Source organism: Equus asinus, chromosome 1, assembly GCF_041296235.1.
Source record: "Equus asinus isolate D_3611 breed Donkey chromosome 1, EquAss-T2T_v2, whole genome shotgun sequence".
Classification (NCBI taxonomy): Eukaryota; Metazoa; Chordata; class Mammalia; order Perissodactyla; family Equidae; genus Equus; species Equus asinus.
The window spans coordinates 159,110,204-159,127,210 of record NC_091790.1 but is presented as its reverse complement, the minus strand read 5'-3'; the positions used below and the strand labels follow the sequence as shown (position 1 = coordinate 159,127,210).

Genomic DNA, 17,007 nt, shown 5'->3' with positions numbered 1-17,007 from the left:
TTTCTGGCATTTCAAGGATGTTTGGGGCCATCTGTTCTCTGCAAAGATCTGCAACCCTGCAAAAGTAACCCAAGCACATTCCGGCATGTCTCTACCCCACACTCACAAGGGTCCTATCATTTTACAGTCTTTACCAGCCTATTCACCAGCCAAAGTGCACTTTGCCAAAGGGGGAAAACTATAAAACTCCAAATTCTTTTAAATGTGTCTGGTACCACTAAGAATGTTTATTACGCTACAGGAATTTTATGTTGATATTTACCAAAAGCACAACATACTTGGCAAATAGATTACAAGATTGCCTGCTAAATGCAAATGTATCTGTTTTATGGAATTTCTTCTTTGCAATTCATATCAGCCAAGCAGTTTTGTAGCAGAGTGTTAGTCATGATAAGGAAACAAACTTGTTCCTAAAGCTAGAAGAGGGCACCTATTAGACAATCTAGTTTCATTCTTTCTTTTTATAAGATGGAAAAGTAGAGGCCCATAGAGGACAAGGGGTCTATTCAAAGTCCCAAAGCCTGTAAGTGGTAGAGTCAGAATGACCAGCCACAGCTTCCCATCCCTCGAGCAATGGCTTTGCACTGCCTCATTGAAATAGGATTCCCTCTGTGTGTAACTGAATGATGTTAATATCAAGGATTCCCCTTACATCCAAAATTCAAGACCAAATTGGATGTTTATGTACTGTTCTCATCCAACCAAAGGTAAAATAGCCATAGAGTTTGTATACTCTTTAACTAAATCCTCATTAGAAAGGATAGAAAAAACGATGGTAGAGAAAATCCATTTGGTCCAATATAATTGAAAAACACATGAGAGAATTTCTTGAATCAATTATCTTTTGAATCCCAAAATGTCCAATAATATGCATACATGGTATATGCAATTGGCACCATGGGCTATCGGCAAATTCCTAGAACAGTCCTTCTCTCTTAACTCAAAACCTACTTGTCAACCAGTTCAGACAAGAGTTACTTACAATTTATGAGGCATACAGTATTTAAGAATATGAAAGCTACAAATAACCAGAATGCCCACTGGGACACTGCCAAGTCACTTGGACATGCTCAGTCTTCAAAAGAACGAAGTGTACGCTCAATTGTGAAGGACCAGCTCTGCTTTATCAGGTTCATTTCTCCTAACACGCTCACCTTGAAGAGAACTGCACATGCTAATCATCTTCCTATGTTAATACTCCTTTCGGCACTCTTCAAGGAATGGTTACACTCAGTCCTGGGACTCTAAATACCGCACCACGAGCCATGTAAACCTAAGCGGGGAGCCAGCTGGGCGTTCATGTTTCTGGCCCTGAAAACAGGAAATACTGAGCCAATCCCTACGTAGGAACTACGACAAGAAAGGTGCAGTTAATCATTGCATTTCGGATTATGGAGAAATATATATCTCCAACCCCCAAAGTTTAGTTATTTGGCACCTTATTCAAGACTTGCCCCTAGGAAGACACTAAATATTGATGTAAGCTAAAGCCCTATGTTTCAATCTTCCACAAAGTAACCCCCCAAAAGTAATAATGCCAGGAAAGAAGACAAGGGACTGCATTTTCCCATGGACCTGTGTCTGGTAAGATCACTGTTCAGTTCTTGCATTGGACTTTTTTTATATCTTTTCTAATTGTGCTGTTGTTTAGATGTTTTTCTAGTTAGATCTCCAACAATAAGCCACTTTTAGCAAAGTGAGACTAAAAGAACAATTTCTTGATAAGATTAATGCAAGGGAGGAAACTTCACATAATCAAGCACGTAGCACTGAGCCCTCAAAGGAGTTACCTTGCCAAGTAGTTTTTGGAATTAAACTTGTTATGAAAATCATTAGCTTCGTAGTGCTGGATAGGACTCTGAGGATTTTCCACTGATACCTCCCAATTTACAGGTGAGGAAACCGAAATTTAGGGAAGTCAAGTTCATTGGACCCATGAGACACTGTGGTGTAGGTGGCCTGGCTTCTAGTTCTGGCTCTTGCCATTGTCAGTATGACCCTGAGCAAGTCCCTTAATTTCTGAACCTCACTTTACTCAACTGTAAGGTGGGTATGTTCATTCCCATGTAACAGAAGTTACTTTATAAAGTTGTTGTTCACCTAGGAGTTGAGCCTAGAAGTCAGGTCTCTCTGGCTTCATGTCAGGACCCTTCTCTGTGACTGCACTGGCCTCCTCTTCCCAGGCATACCCAAACCCTGTTCTGTCTTCACTCCCTGGGGGCACATGAATACATTCTGGAGCTCAGATAATCTAGAGCTCCTACCAAACTTAGCTCCTGGAGGAAAGCGAACTAAAAGAGACAATAAATTTGAGGCAGAAAAGAAACATTGAATGGGGATTTTCTTTCTGAGACTGGCTTATAATCAGCTGGTTAACTTTTTCACATACAGATGAAGGAACTAAAGCCTAGGGAAATTGAGCACACGGCCAAGCTTGTTAACCTTTTAAATGGCAGAGCCTGGACTATCCTAAACCCATGACCTCCGAACTCATGGCCAATACTTTTCCAAGACTCCATTCTAACCTGACATGGTTTGGATCTGAGAAACTTTTGTTTTCCAGGTGTATCTTTTCAATATGTTACACAAAAGAACAAGTGCCCAGATTTATGATAGACACTGACTGAATGATCCTAGGATATTTGCTCATCTGTGCCTATCTGTTCTAAAAATGGGGCAGAGGAGGAGATACCCACAGAGACACTTATATAGAAGCTTCTGGAACTTTGTGAGCAGGGCTTCTGTTCATAAGATCCAGAAACAAAATCCTCCTCTAAGAAGAGGTCACAGGCAAAGTCACCTATCCACAATAGGAATCAGAATACGTCTGAAAGGCATACTTCATCCGGTGGAGGACAAGGGTCTTCCTGCAAACCAAGAAGCCAAATGTGGAGCGACCAAATGGTTGGAGAAAGGGCAGTCACTTTCTGTGGTGACTTTGGTTTTTTTACAAATGAAGGAATTTGGCCAGGAGATCTCCCAGGTACAGGCCCACTCTCTGCATCCAGGTGCTCAAGACAGTCTCTAATCTCGCTTCCTTGCAGTCCAGGGAACTCCTGCATATTTCTCCTGAAAAACTGAAGCAGCTGCTGACAACTCAGTCTGTTTACCTCTGCCCTGACCACCCCACAGGTATGTGAAAGCACAGAAGCTCGTCACACTGTAACCAGACAGACTGAGCATTAGCCAACTCCTGCGCATAGATGTGTCTACCCACGCTCATGCATCTTCCACGGCCCTGGGATTGCTATGGGCAGGAACACAGGGAAGGCATGTGCTATGGACTTCAACAGACCTACGTTCAAAACTCTGCTCATCTCACTGGCTCAATGACTTTGGACAAGTTACTTCTCTTCTTTGAGCAATAAAACTGGACTAAATAATGTCTACCTCTCGGGGCTCTTGGAGAATTGTAGGAAACAACGTGAAAAGCTAGATCAGTGCCTGGCACATAGTAGATGTAGGATAAATGTCAGCTTCCTTCCTTCTCTTCAGTATCAGCCTGTTAATCCAGGGCTTTTCTAATAAATTGAGGAATGACCTCCAATTTTTCTCCCAAGTAGACTAGCTGTTATGGACTGAACGTTTGTGCTTCCCCCAAATTCATATGTTGATGTCCCAATTCTCCTTGTGATGGTATTAGGAGGTGGGGCCTTTGGGAGGTAATTAAGTTTAGATGAGGTCATGAGAGTAGAGTCCCCATAATGGGATTTGTGTCTTCATAAGAAGAAGAGACACGAGAGTTCTCTCTCTCTCTCTCTGCATGCACAAAGTAAAGGTCAGGTGAGCACACAGCAAGATGGAAGCCATCTGCAAGGCAAGAAAAGAGCCCTCGCCAGAAACCAAATCTGCCGGTACCTTGACCTTAGACTTTGCAGCCTCCAGAACTGTAAGAATAAATGTCTGTTGTTTAAGCCACTGGGTCTATGGTATTTTCTTATAGCAGCCTGAGCTGACTAGAATACTAGCCTTGCTGTGTTTCAGGTGAGCAGCTGAGACACTGAGACACACAGGCTTGCCTGAGGAATCAGAGGCAGGAGCCACATTCAGAGACGAGAGCAGGGGTATTTTTCTGCTGCTTGGGACACACAGCCACGTGCTCTGGTGTGCTGGCTCTGCCCCCTTCGACTGCCCAGAGTACCATGTGGTGTTACAACTTTTGAATGTTAAGAAACCTTATATTTCCTCAAGTATCAATACTTAATGTTTTGTTCCACACATAAAACTCTGTGAGTGGAAGGCTGCTGGCCCCCTTGTCAGAGGTAATTTCTCAAGGCTCTGCATGGGATTTAACGGGAGCCATATGGTTAAGTCCGTCAACCCTCCCAGAAAGCATCCCCCTGAAGGGCCCTCGTAAATGTTCTCGGGGCTGTGAAAGATCCAGCAACTTTCTAACAATAAAGCAATGTTCATAGCCGTGATATTCAGCAAAACACAAAGCAGGAAATAATGGCTTCTGGTCTGAATTACTCAAAGGGGGGCTTCAAACTGTCCTGGTGAAGGGCTGTGGGCCAGTGATAACCTGGGACCCACCGGCCTGCTGCCTCCAGCAGGAAGAAGGCTGGCCTGGATGTCACTGGCATTAACCTGCAGCGGGCAATGACAGTTTTAATCACGCTCAGTTGATTTGTGGAGTTTAAGAAAACTCCTAATAATGTATTTATACAACCTATGCATTTATAGAGCAAGCACATTCTTAAACTGTAAGCTGCTTTGTTATTTAAGTCTTTAATTGCGCCTTTCTGTGACAGCATCATTTACTGACCTCGCTCCTTTTTTTTCCTCAATGCAACAATGACACAAAAACCCTTGAATCAATTAACATTCACATCTCAATAGAAATCTCAAGCAGCAATATCACCTGATAGAACAAAGCCACAGAACTTTCCCCAAAAGGAAGGGTAGCACCGTTTTTGACACCAACAAGTTCTGAGATGTAATGTTTTCCTTTTCATTATTATTATTACTGTTATTTTGTTGTCATTATTGTTTTCCTTGATCATGTCCACTGAGCTACACCTAATATTCTGCACGACACATTGTGTCATAGATGGCAAGGAGAAAAGAGAGAAAGCAGCACAGAAAGGGTGAGAGAAGGGACAATGGATGATGAGTATCAGCTCCTCTTAATTTTTACATAAAACAAGATTTGCTTCTATCATATTTTACATACATTTCTGGCTAAGTATTAGCTCTATATGGTTAGCTAGAGCCCATGCAAATAGGGTTTATGACCAAATAGCTAACATAGCTGCACATCAAATGGATGTACATATGCCAGGACTAAAATTGGTATAAAGTCAGGGAGAGGTTTCATGCATACATGGCTTCATACAGACATGTGGTTGAACATATTTTCAAGTTTCCTGATATCTTAACAAGAATATTCCACAATGGGCCAGACATCTTTTGTCCAAATATCAGCAAATGTTGGTACGAACATTTGTCTATTCTGACGTCAGATGCGTCACACTTTCACTGTAAACAATTACTCTCAAATAACTTTCACCAATAATCTAACGAGCTCATATATTTGTCCAACTCCATACATAGAATTAAATTTGTAGAACATTTTGCATACAGGAAGAAAATTTGTGGACTCTCTTGGCAATGTCTCCCGTAACCTGTCAGAACTCTGTACTGAGATCCATTCTTGTAGAACCCACACTCCATATTATCTTCATTGCTCTCCTGAAGAATTACTGAGTATGAATTATCTACTAACATTTACTCCATGAAGAGAAATAGGCTTTTTTAAGAAAGTTGAAGTCTGTTAAGATGATAGCCACCTACTCAACTGATGATTAGTTCTTGCAAAAATGTCTCGTGAGGAGAGACAGAGAGAGAGGAAGAAAGAGAGAATAAGAATCAGAGAGAGAGATAATTTACGCCACCACTACCAGCTCATCCACCATTTTCCCAGGTTTTGCTGAGTTGCTCCTGAATTAATGCGCCTGTTACATGATATCTAATAAAAATGACTGGAGTAGAGATACTGCTTGGAATCTGCCACATATTTGGTCCAAGGCTGAATCGATTTCATCTATATTTAACACATGCTTGTTTTCTGTCTCACTTGTCTCCCCCACAGCCCGTGGCTCACTTCTTTTTTTTCCATCTGGAAAACTTATCTCCTAAAATGCTCCCATCAATCAGCCAAAGACACTCTTCCCGACAGAGCGTCTGCCAGTTTGACAAAGCACAAGTAGTCACTAGTTTGGGGATGCCTCCCACACTCTGCAGTGCCGTGTGTTTTTCTAGCCTGCCTAACCACACGAGTGCAATTTGGGATATTTATACTTACCTCCAGTTTCTATTGGGATAACAGCACTATTTTGACAGAATTGGACACAGGGCATGGAAGGGGGTGATATGGGATGGAATGGAAGTTGCTCGTGTTGCTTGTCCACCTACTTTTAACCTGATTTCTTTGGATTTTTGCATTTATACTCATTCTGGTCTACTTTGGCTCAGCACTGGCTCAAAAAGTATGAAAATCAAATGTTCACAAGGATGCACATACTTTGTCCCCAAAATCTTCCCTGAGAACAAGCACTGCTCCCATTTCCCAGTCCTTCATGTCAATACCACTCCCAATACATTCAAGCCTCTAAGCTTAAATACGGCACGAAAAGAGGGGCCAGAAAAGAGAGCAAAAGTGGGGTTGGCATTGGTAGGAGGGAAGGAAAGAGGGGGAGCGGGAGACAGGCACTTCCCTCCCCCCAAAGTTCCAGTGGTGAACACACCCACTGGCTACAGCAAAAGAGCACTGTGCGTGGGCACAGGTGGGTCCCAGCCTCTCTGGCTGGATGCAGCTTAAGCGCTGAGCCTGAATGAAGACTTTCATTGCTGTTTGCTGTTTTTGTTGGCCAGTAGCCATGGCAAACATTTGCAGGTGGCTTGGCCAGATTTTGACACTTAAATATTTGAGGTTGTGATAAAAATCAGAATATTACTACAATATGGTTCTGTGCAGCCTCAGAAAAAAAAAAAAACTATCTGCAATTTCAAATGCTCATTTAAAGACACAGTCTCCAGAGGGGACTCATGTTTTAAAATAAGTACTCATTTCCTCTTTGCTGAGAGAAATAAAAGAGTCAACCATCCCCAAATGTTACCACCTAGAGTTTCATTCTGAATCCACTGGTGAGATGGGTTGGGTTGTTCCTTGCTGAGCTCCCATGATCATCCGGGCAAGGTTTTGGATGGGTCACATGGAGAAAATGGAAATGACAGGATGTGTGCTTGGAATCAACATGGTAAGCCTGACAGGGAAGGATCTGAACAAAAGAAACAGGCTCCCTCAAACTTGGCAATGAGACAGAGTCCTAAAAGTGACAATTATCTCCTACAACACACCAGCAAAGACATACAACACCCCAGGATTGGGAATAAATGGGAAGATGAAGTGGGTTGGGAGGTCACAAGTACCAGAGAAACACCCCCACCCATGCAGGCACAGTGACACAGCCTAGAAATGTCACCCAACTGTACAGCCCTGGACCAGCTGGGTAAATTATTGACAGAGTCAACATCCATCTTACAATTTAGTGCTAACCCTTAAAAGATTGTTTCACAAAAACCAGCATTGTACTAACAATTGCCATATACTAACGGCCTCCAAGGTCGGGGGGGGCTCGGGGGAGGAGACCTCCAGGGGGTAAAGGAATGTTGTAAAACTGCTAGTAAACTCTAGCACATTTTATGTTTTTTCCCCTTGAAAGAAAAATAAAATAATTATAATTAGCTGGCCTAACTGTGAATTGTCTGCCCAAAGCCAAGCCACTAGAGTGAAGGCATTCTTTGAGATTTAGATGCTGTCTTTAATGAACCCACTCCACCCTCTTAGTATATTATAGGTTCTTGCTTTAGATGGCAGCAACATTTACTCCCATAGTCATTTGAGAAGAAAAGAAATCTTTAACAGAGACACTTGTTAATTTAGCATTGGCTTCTTCCAACAAAGCCAAACATTCAAATGGCCAGATTAATTTGCTGTTTTTTGAATGGGAAACCAAATGTACCCAAGGCCAACTCACAAATAGTCATTGCCCGCAAGTCTCATTTGTAAGGTGGGTCTTCACATGTCACAACCCATCCAATAAGCTAAGAAAAGTGAGAGACAAGGCACCCCTTCTAGAGCATTCTAAGGAGGAATAAGCCAGTGTTGTTCTCAGGGTTCACTTTTGGTCTGGAATTCCTATATGCATTAAAAATAAGAGGGGAAAGCACACTGACAAATTGTGGGACAGCTTCTAGTTTTTTAAAAAAAAATCACCACACCTAATATTCAACTAAATATTCAAATTAAGTTCTGATGCATCTACCAAACACAGCAAGCTCCCTTTCCTATTTTAAACAGAGAATTCTGGGAACATAGAGCAAGCAGTTCTCAGCATCCAGCAATATAAATTTATCAGAGCTCTTTGGCTTACGTTACTACCTTTTCTTCCTAAGAACCTGAGTGCTCCTAAATCTTTTATCTCCTCTTCACTCTCCTCTTGTGAGAGTGGAAAGAAGAGACAACATCCTCATCCTGGAGATAAGGGAGCTAGGCCAAAGATTCTGCATTTCTAAGAAGCTCTTGGTAACACCCGTGCTGCTGGTCCTCAGACCACACTCTGAGGGGTAAGAAGCAAGAGCTATCACATGACACTCAGAAGTGAGAGCCCTATCCATCCCATAATACAGAGTGTCTGGGATTATAACAGACCTTCCTACCAATTTTTATCACTGCCTCAGTATTGCCTTTTTTATGTAAATGAGAGGGAAAGGGCCTCCTCTTTTTGTTTAGTCTACTCCAGGAACAAGTATGGACCATTGCAGAGGGAGGGGAGAGCTGATAAGGAGGTATTAACAAGGAAAAGAAGCAAGGAGGGGCCGGCTCTGTGGGCCGAGTGGTTGAGTTCGTGGCTCCACTTCAGCGGCCCAGGGTTTTGCCAGTTTGGATCCTGGGCGCGGATACGCCACTGCTCATCAGGCCATGTTGAGGTGGCGTCCCACATGCCACAACTAGAAGGACCCACAACTAAAATATATACAACTATGTACTGGGGGGATTTGGGAAGAAAAAGCAGGGGAAAAAAATGAAGCAAGGAAGAATAATCAGAGGGAAAGAGGACTGTGCAAACACACAGAAGACACAGGTGATGGGCCCAGTAGGTCCTAGAAAGGGAAGGACATGCTCTGTTGGGGAGGAGCCTGGGCTGGTGAAACTTCCTTCCTCCCTTCTCAAGCATTTTTCCTGAGAACTATGCTCTGGTCTCCGAATCACCCCTGCTGCTTCCCACAGTCATCTTAAAGTTCACAAGTCTTCTTTAGAGAAATGATGACACAGAATGACTTGCTTTTCCCCCCAAAGTCCAGGATCAAACAGCTTCCACCAAGCGGAGACTCTCCCTCCCTTCTCCCATCAATAGCATCACTCTGAGTACTAGGCAATATCACCCAGCCAGGAGAACCTACTTCTGACTCATCCAATCTGAGCACCAGAAACAAGGAGAAAGTCCAGGATATTCCCTGAGCTCCAGCCAGGACTCAGAGACAGCCGAGGAAGTCTCCTTACCCGATCTGGCGGTTGGTAGAAGGTGCCTGTGTGATGACAGAGCTGGACTGGGGCGACGGCATGGCTTGCTGAATCACAACGCTGGTGTCATGGTTGGGCATCCGGGTGCTGCCAAGCTGGTGAGCTCCGGGCCCCGCCATGGCCCCACCAACTGTGTTATGCATCGAGATATTCTGCCCAAAGAAGACAGAGGGGAAAGGTCAGAAGAAGTCAATGTTTGAGTCTACTCTCAAGCTCTCAAAGGCCAAAATTAGGAATCTGGTCACGTCCACTAAATACAGAGTCATGGCTTCTGGCAAGCCATGGGTCCATTCATCTTGTCATAACTTACAGCTACAAGGAGATGAAAAATAACTATTCACCCTAAGAATAAAGCACATAAGAAAATACCTTGAAGTTCCCTAATCACTCTGCCGCCATCCTGATGTGAGGTTTACATCAGGGACATTTAGCACATATCTTCTCTGACTGGGTGTGATATATTCTGCACTGAAAATGATTTCTGTGGTAAGTGCATAATACTGTGATTTAGCGAAGAGCTGTTTGGCATCCTGCTTAGAATGTCAAGCACACTGGGTTATTTTTTTCTTTTTCAGTCCTATAAGAGTAGGTAACCACCTATTTTTTTTTTTCTGGAAAACTACTACTTTTCCAAATCATAATTCTCCATAAATTGGTAATGAGGATGGATGATTGGAACATACAGCAGGGTTTTGGAGATCCAATGACAAGAGCAAGAGTTGCAACTTTTCACTATATTTCCATAAAATCATTATCGAACAATTTAATAGAATAATGGAACACAGAATGATAACTGCTTGTCTGTTTCCTTCTTCACTGCCTTTTCCTCTAGAATGAGCGTTCACAACTCTATCCCATGATGCTTGGCGCGGAGTGGGCATTCAGTGCACGTTCACTGCATGAATAAACTAGCGAAGGGACAAATGAGACAACTGAGTCACTTAAGGGACCGAATATCCTGTATTTATTTCCGGTGACTTGAATGAAAGCTTCTTTGTTTAAAATTCAAAAGTAAGGTAAAATACACAAGACAAGGCTGGCTTAAAAGAAAGCTCTTCCGAGAAAAGAAAGTCACTGGGACCACAGAGAGGATTCACTCTGAGAGAGAAGAGGGCCGGTAATCGCGGTGGCGCTGAAATGTGAGAAATTTAGAACCTAGCAAAGAACGAGAACGTGCAGCTCGAAGCAAAGTAAGTAAGCGGGCTTCTGTAAACAGCTAGGTACAGCGATTCAGCCCAGGAGGGGAGGGGAATTCGAGAGGTCAGTTGGACAATGGGTTGAGGATGACAGGAAAGAAATGGAGTGTCACCAGCAATTTACTAGAGGAAAAATATATATCTGTCTGCGCTTTGGGGTTAGTACAGAGAAAAATAAATGTTACCCTGGAGAACTAGAAGTGGTTCTTTGAAGTTCTTCTGCAAAGAACAGGATTTCCTGCACTACGTGTTAAATGATGGTGATAACATATATGGTATTTGGGGTGGTTGTGTCCATCACATTGCACCTTTCCCAGGTTTCTGATTTCTAAATCCTGACCACACAGTTTGTCAGAGGTCCAGATGGAAACTGGGCACCTGGCTTAGACTGTGAGCCGACTGTGTTGTCCTGGGATCCCAAAGGTATGAACAGGTTTATACATACACACAAGAGCCAAAAGTTCCTCTTATATACTGGAAGGTTTTTCTGACACAGAAAAATATTGTGGTTGGTTAAAGTAAGATGAAAGGAAGTGGTGATTTGTGTTCGGGTGACAGTGCAGGGAGATGCTTGAGTTCTTATTATAGGATCTAGAGACGTAGAGAATTGAACTAAAAATAATAATGAAAATAAATATAATTGTGTTATTTCTTTTGAAAGTGAACCTTAGAAAACTTATTTCCCCAGGTTTTAATGAGGTGTGATGAAGTAAACAATTATAAGCAGTGTTTTTTCCATTGTTTGGCTCTTCAAAGATAGTCAAAATTTTTTATTTGCTTACTCACAGTCATCTACTTTGTCAATAATACGTCTGAGGCGCAGAAGGATTTATGACTCTCCTTTTAGAATTATTTCTATTGTGTTGTTCTACCAAAGTTTATCAATAGAGCCGTATAATTATTTTTTTAAATAATCTTTAAATTTACCAATAAGAATATAAAGTGTATGAACCGTCCTTGAGTTACCTTTGGCACCTCTTTTCCAACACCCCCCCATGCAGTCCCCCAATACTACAAATTCAACCTAAGCATCCTTCATCTCTTTCTATCTTTCCATCTCTCCTTCCACCAACTTACACCCAATCACCATCATCTCCTCTCCTGGACTAGATAGTGGTCTCCTAACTCTTCTGTCACTTACTCTGGCTTTCCTTCCTCCTCTTTTCCATACCACAGCCACAGTCATCTTTTCAAAAGCCAAAACTGATCACATCACACACAACTCACCTTACACTTCCCCCTGCAAACTTCTCAGATGGCTTCCCATGGTTCAGAAGACACTAGCAACACTCTTTGTGTGACCTCCAAGGGGACACTTCTACCTCCCCAGCTCATCTCACACTGCCTTCACTCTTGTTCTCTGTGATACATCCTATCTTACTGGAATTTTCCTGCCCTCCTAGTGACCATGCTTCATTTCAGCACAGATCTTGGAACGTGCTGTTTTCTGCTACCTGCGCTCTTCCTCTGACTCCACTTTCAAATCTCAGATTAATCATCTTGTGAGGAAACCTTCCCTGATCTACCCAACGATGGGCACCATCTCCCTCTCCTTCATAGTACTTTTCACAAGTTTACAATTAGTTTTGATTATTTGATTAATATCTGTTTCTTCCTCTAGAATATAAGTGCAATGAGAGAAGGGACTAAATCTGACTTTAATCCCCATTGTGTCTCCACTGTATAGGTCAGTGCCTGGCATGTGGTAGGTGCTCAATAAATATTGAGTAAACATATAAACTATAAAATCACATTCCTAGAATATTCAGTATGATGAAATCTTATCCTTTATTCCCTGGGCAATTTTTGAGAGTGCTCACTTCTCGTCTGTTTACCTTGAAATCTCAAAGTGTGCTCACAATAATAGAGTTTTAGATGTTAAAGTGCTTGTTTGATTATGGGCTGGGGAAATATAAAGAATCAGACTTAAGAGGAAAACCACAAACATTGTATGTAGATTGGAAAGTAAAGCCTTTGAGAAAATATTCAGTGAGCCCTTGGAGGAATTACCAAGAGGCGAGCTTCAAGTCTTTGAGCACTTTGGTTCAAATCATGGTGACAACCATTCTTTATCTCCACCGTGAAAACCAAGAAAAACTGACTTGTGCTGCAGTACAATGTAATTAGTTTGATTTCTTCAGGGTAAAGCACGTGAAATGAGAGAAAGGGGTCCCTCTCCTCTCAAAAGTTTAAGGATCTTTGAGAATCATTAAAAAGGATAAAAAAAGACTATCTAGGAATATACCTCGCACTCTCCCCTACCAACATTTTTAAGACATCTCTTTGTCTCTGTGATCTCCACCAGAGATGAAAAAGGCTCCTAAAAGTTCGATTCTAATTCTTCAATAACTTCCTTTCTTTCCCATACATGAAATCTGCAAATTCTCCAGCTTCCTTCCCCCAGACCCAGAGAGTAATTTCAAAACATTTTGGAAAAATAAACAATTAGGCAAGCAGTATCTTTTCACATTAAGAGAAGATGATTTTTTTTTTCTTAAAGCATTACATAGCAACTCAAACATGGAATTATTTTCTGAGTTCACATTTTCCCAATTATGGGTTCAAAACCTGTCTTCATTGATAAAAGAATGGCATTTTACCTCTGGATAAATTAAATATCCAATTTCAAAAACACAAAGAGTGACTATATCTTGCTGAGTTATTTTTGCTTCTATAGTTGCGTAGCTTTGGAGCCGGTGAAACATTGTCACCAAACCAGTGGATGGATGTCAATATGCAGAGAAGGATCGGAGGTGTTCCTTGAGGCCCAGCCTTTGGCCTTTTCTTGTTCAACATTTTTATCAACAGCTTGGACGAAGATGTAAAAACCATGCTTGTCAAATCTGTGGTTGACACAATGTTGGGAGGCATAGCTAATGTTCTGGATTGTCGAATCAGATTTTACTTGAGCCAACTCTGTGATCTGGCCTCCAAAAATGCTAACATAAATCTAGGTTGTTGTAGGAGAAGTGCAATGTCCAAAACAAGGGAAGCAATTATTCCACTATAGAGCACGTGGGACTGACCACATTTGGCCACCACATTTTAAGAGGCAAATTGACAAATAGGAGGGAATGAAAGCAATGAAGGCATCCAAAATGCATCACAGGAAGAACCTTAGAAGAATCAGGGAATATTTAGTCTAAAGGAGAGAAGACTTAGAGGGTCGAGCTAACTGCCTTCAAATATTTGTGGAATTAGACACAGTCTATGTTGCTCCAGAGGGCATAATTTCAAAAAATGGGATCATGATGATAAAAGCCAATAATAACGACAATTTGAGTACCTATTTTGAAGCAGCCACTATGGTAGATGCTTTATAAACTGTACCTCTAATCTTCACCATGACCCTACCAGGTAGGCAGTATTACTCTCATTTTAAGATAAGAAAAAGAGTAAAACTTCTCACCATCACTAATACCATGCCATTCACCTCTGGCCAGTTTCATTCCTTCAGGACCAACGCTTTAAATTTGATCTTTTGTCAGGATAAATTTGCCAATACGTAGAGATATCCAAAGACAAAACAAGTTGCCTTGTAAAATACTGAGCTTCCTGGCATTGGAGTTAAGCCAGTAGGCACCACTGGCCATTTGTCAAGGTTGTCACCAAAAGAATTCTTGCATCAGGAGGGAGATGGTACTAGATGACCTCCCAAGGGCTCTTCTATTGCTGAGATTCTCTCATTTATGATACATGGATCCTATTTTGGCTCAAATGCTTTCAAATGATTAGTAATATGGAATAATGTTGAAAATATACTGGCTTGGGAGTTAGGAGGTCTCTTCTAGTCCAGTCTCTTTACCCTTCCTTGTAGCCATGTAACCTGGATAAATCATTCAATTTCCTTCAGTCCTCTGGCCTCATCACTAAAAGGAGGGGGTTGGACCACATGGTCTCCACGAGCTTTTCCAGCTCTGATACTTCACAAGTCTCTTTCTGTGTTACATTTTATGAGACACTAAATATCCAAACAGCCTTTTTAGACTCTAATTCATGGGCCTACAAACATTGATTTTTCTCCATAACCATAAGCTTTTGCAGAAATGAGTCTTCCGAAAATTATAGCTTTCTGCCAGACCCAAGGGATCATGATTTAAGAAACGGATCTAACAAAAAGTAAAATTTCCCAAACATCAAAGGTGAAAGCTCCACAGACAAATGATCTTCACCTAAATTTTTTCCTCTTTGGTTCAGATTTCTCCACATACCCTTTGACTTCTTCCTCCCTTCATGTCCTGCAACATACCTTGCTCTCCATTCACTGTTGTTCTGAGACATAAAGGGTGTGAATGGGATGAGAACCAGCGGAATAATGAGTCTTGATTGCATACTCAGTGAGCTTGAGGTAGAGTGGTAATTGTCTTTCTGCATGCATGGGCTTGGAATACAATATGCAAAAAAACAACCCCATGTATATGAATATACGTCCGTGTTCTTACAAATAACTATAATTTCAGGGTGTGGTAATGAAGGATGAAGGGAAGTGAACCACAAATGAAAGTGAAGGTTAGAGCATACAGGCAAAATGATGATGATGACTCCCATAAGGTCCCAAAATGTTATCTTCAAATCTATAGTCCGTCCAACTGCCGAGGTGTGGAGACTTTATGGGTTTCTCTATAAAGAGCCAGGGTCATCCCGACACGCGTTTACAAGTCGAGTTGTGCAATCTTGAAATTGTCTGCATCTTAATGATGCCCGGGCAGTTATGAAGACTTTCAGAACTTCCCAGATGTAAACATCCATGAACTGCATCTAAAAGATGTCTGAGACATTCACAGAATAACAAAGGTTCTAACCTTCTGGGAGATACTAGGCTCTCTGAAGCTGTGGGAGGGATTCTAGAGGGTCTTGACTCCTTTCTGGTGCTCTTGGGAACTGGAATACCAGTATAGGTATCTTGAATCCTACTGAGAAGGTGGGCTGCTCCATGACAGAGGGGACAGTGAGGTATTAGAGACAACATGTTGGGGTTGGGGGAGCCCAGGTTACTTGGCTACAAGGAGGGGTCGAGAGACTGGACTAGAAGAGACCTCTTAACTCCCAAGCCAGTATATTTTCAACATGCAGGCTGCCTCTCTCTCCAGAGCATTCTCTGTAGCATAGTCACACAGAGCAAGATGGACAACGTAAGATAAATAACCATCTCAGGCAATCTCTGCAGGAGGGGAAAGGAGAGGAGAGCTCAGGGCACTATGAAAACTCTAGCCTTGACATGCACATTTAAATTCTGCTTTTTCAGAATTTGCTACTTATCTCTGTGAATTCCAAGAGGATTCGGGGTACAGAAAGAAAACACGGGCACTGGAATTGGGCTTAAGTTCCCATCAACTCTATATCACCTGTGGCATGTTATTTCAGTCCTCTGAGCCATACCTTCCTCATCTTTAAATGGAGATAATCGTCTAATGAAACAAGATAACAAATGTTCTAGCATAGTGCCTGACAGCAAGTATCTAATTCCTTCCTTTTAGTGAGGTTCAAAACATGAAGCTCAGAGAGCAATTGTTCATTCTGGCTGGCTACTCCCCATGACTGATATTAATAGCAATATTATTAATAATAGCCAACACTTATACAGAATTACCATATCCCAGAAAACTCACTTAATCCTTATCATTAGTCTAGGAGGTAGATATGACTATTATCCTCATTTTACAGATGAGGAAACTGAGGCAAGCAGAGGTTAAGTGACTTGCTCAGAGTCACACAACCAATCAGTAGAGGAGCTCAGATCTAGGCAGTTTGGTTTCAGAGTCCAGGTTCTTACTATTAAGCCACACCACCTCCATAGTCTCGCTGTAAAAATATTTTCTAGTGGAAAATGACATGGCAAAAAAAAATAAAGTGTACCTGATATCCTTTCCTTGGACATTAAAGGAAATTATGAACCGATGCTGGTATGTGATCCTGAGAATTACGGTATATCTGTCATACCACTAATTTGGATCAATGTCATCACCCCCGTCTTCACACCTAGAAAAGCCTGGGAATCCACCATTAACTCATTCCAAAGTGACTGATTGGTCACCGTTGTCCTAAGGTCCTGTTCCTGCACAGGCATTTCTAGGCTGGTTTACAAGGAACAGGGCAGATTAGGATTAGGGAGGGAAAGCTGCAGTTCGAAAAGTGTTGAACAATGCTTTTATCAAACTACCAAAACAAACAAACAAACAACCCTTGCTCTCTCACTCTTTGACATTAGTTCACCTTCCTCAAGAG

General features: G+C 41.9%; 1 protein-coding gene across 7 annotated transcripts in view; it reads right to left on the bottom strand.

Moving 5' to 3' along the window:
* CREB5 (cAMP responsive element binding protein 5) overlaps positions 1 to 17,007 on the bottom strand; it is a 396,047-nt gene that overhangs the window by 235,989 nt on the left and 143,051 nt on the right. For all 7 annotated transcript variants that reach the window (XM_014841040.3, XM_070511214.1, XM_070511188.1 and 4 more), the window contains one exon: positions 9,566 to 9,738. In XM_014841040.3, the coding sequence (XP_014696526.1) occupies positions 9,566 to 9,738 (173 nt within the window). The remainder of the gene's footprint in view (positions 1 to 9,565; positions 9,739 to 17,007) is intronic.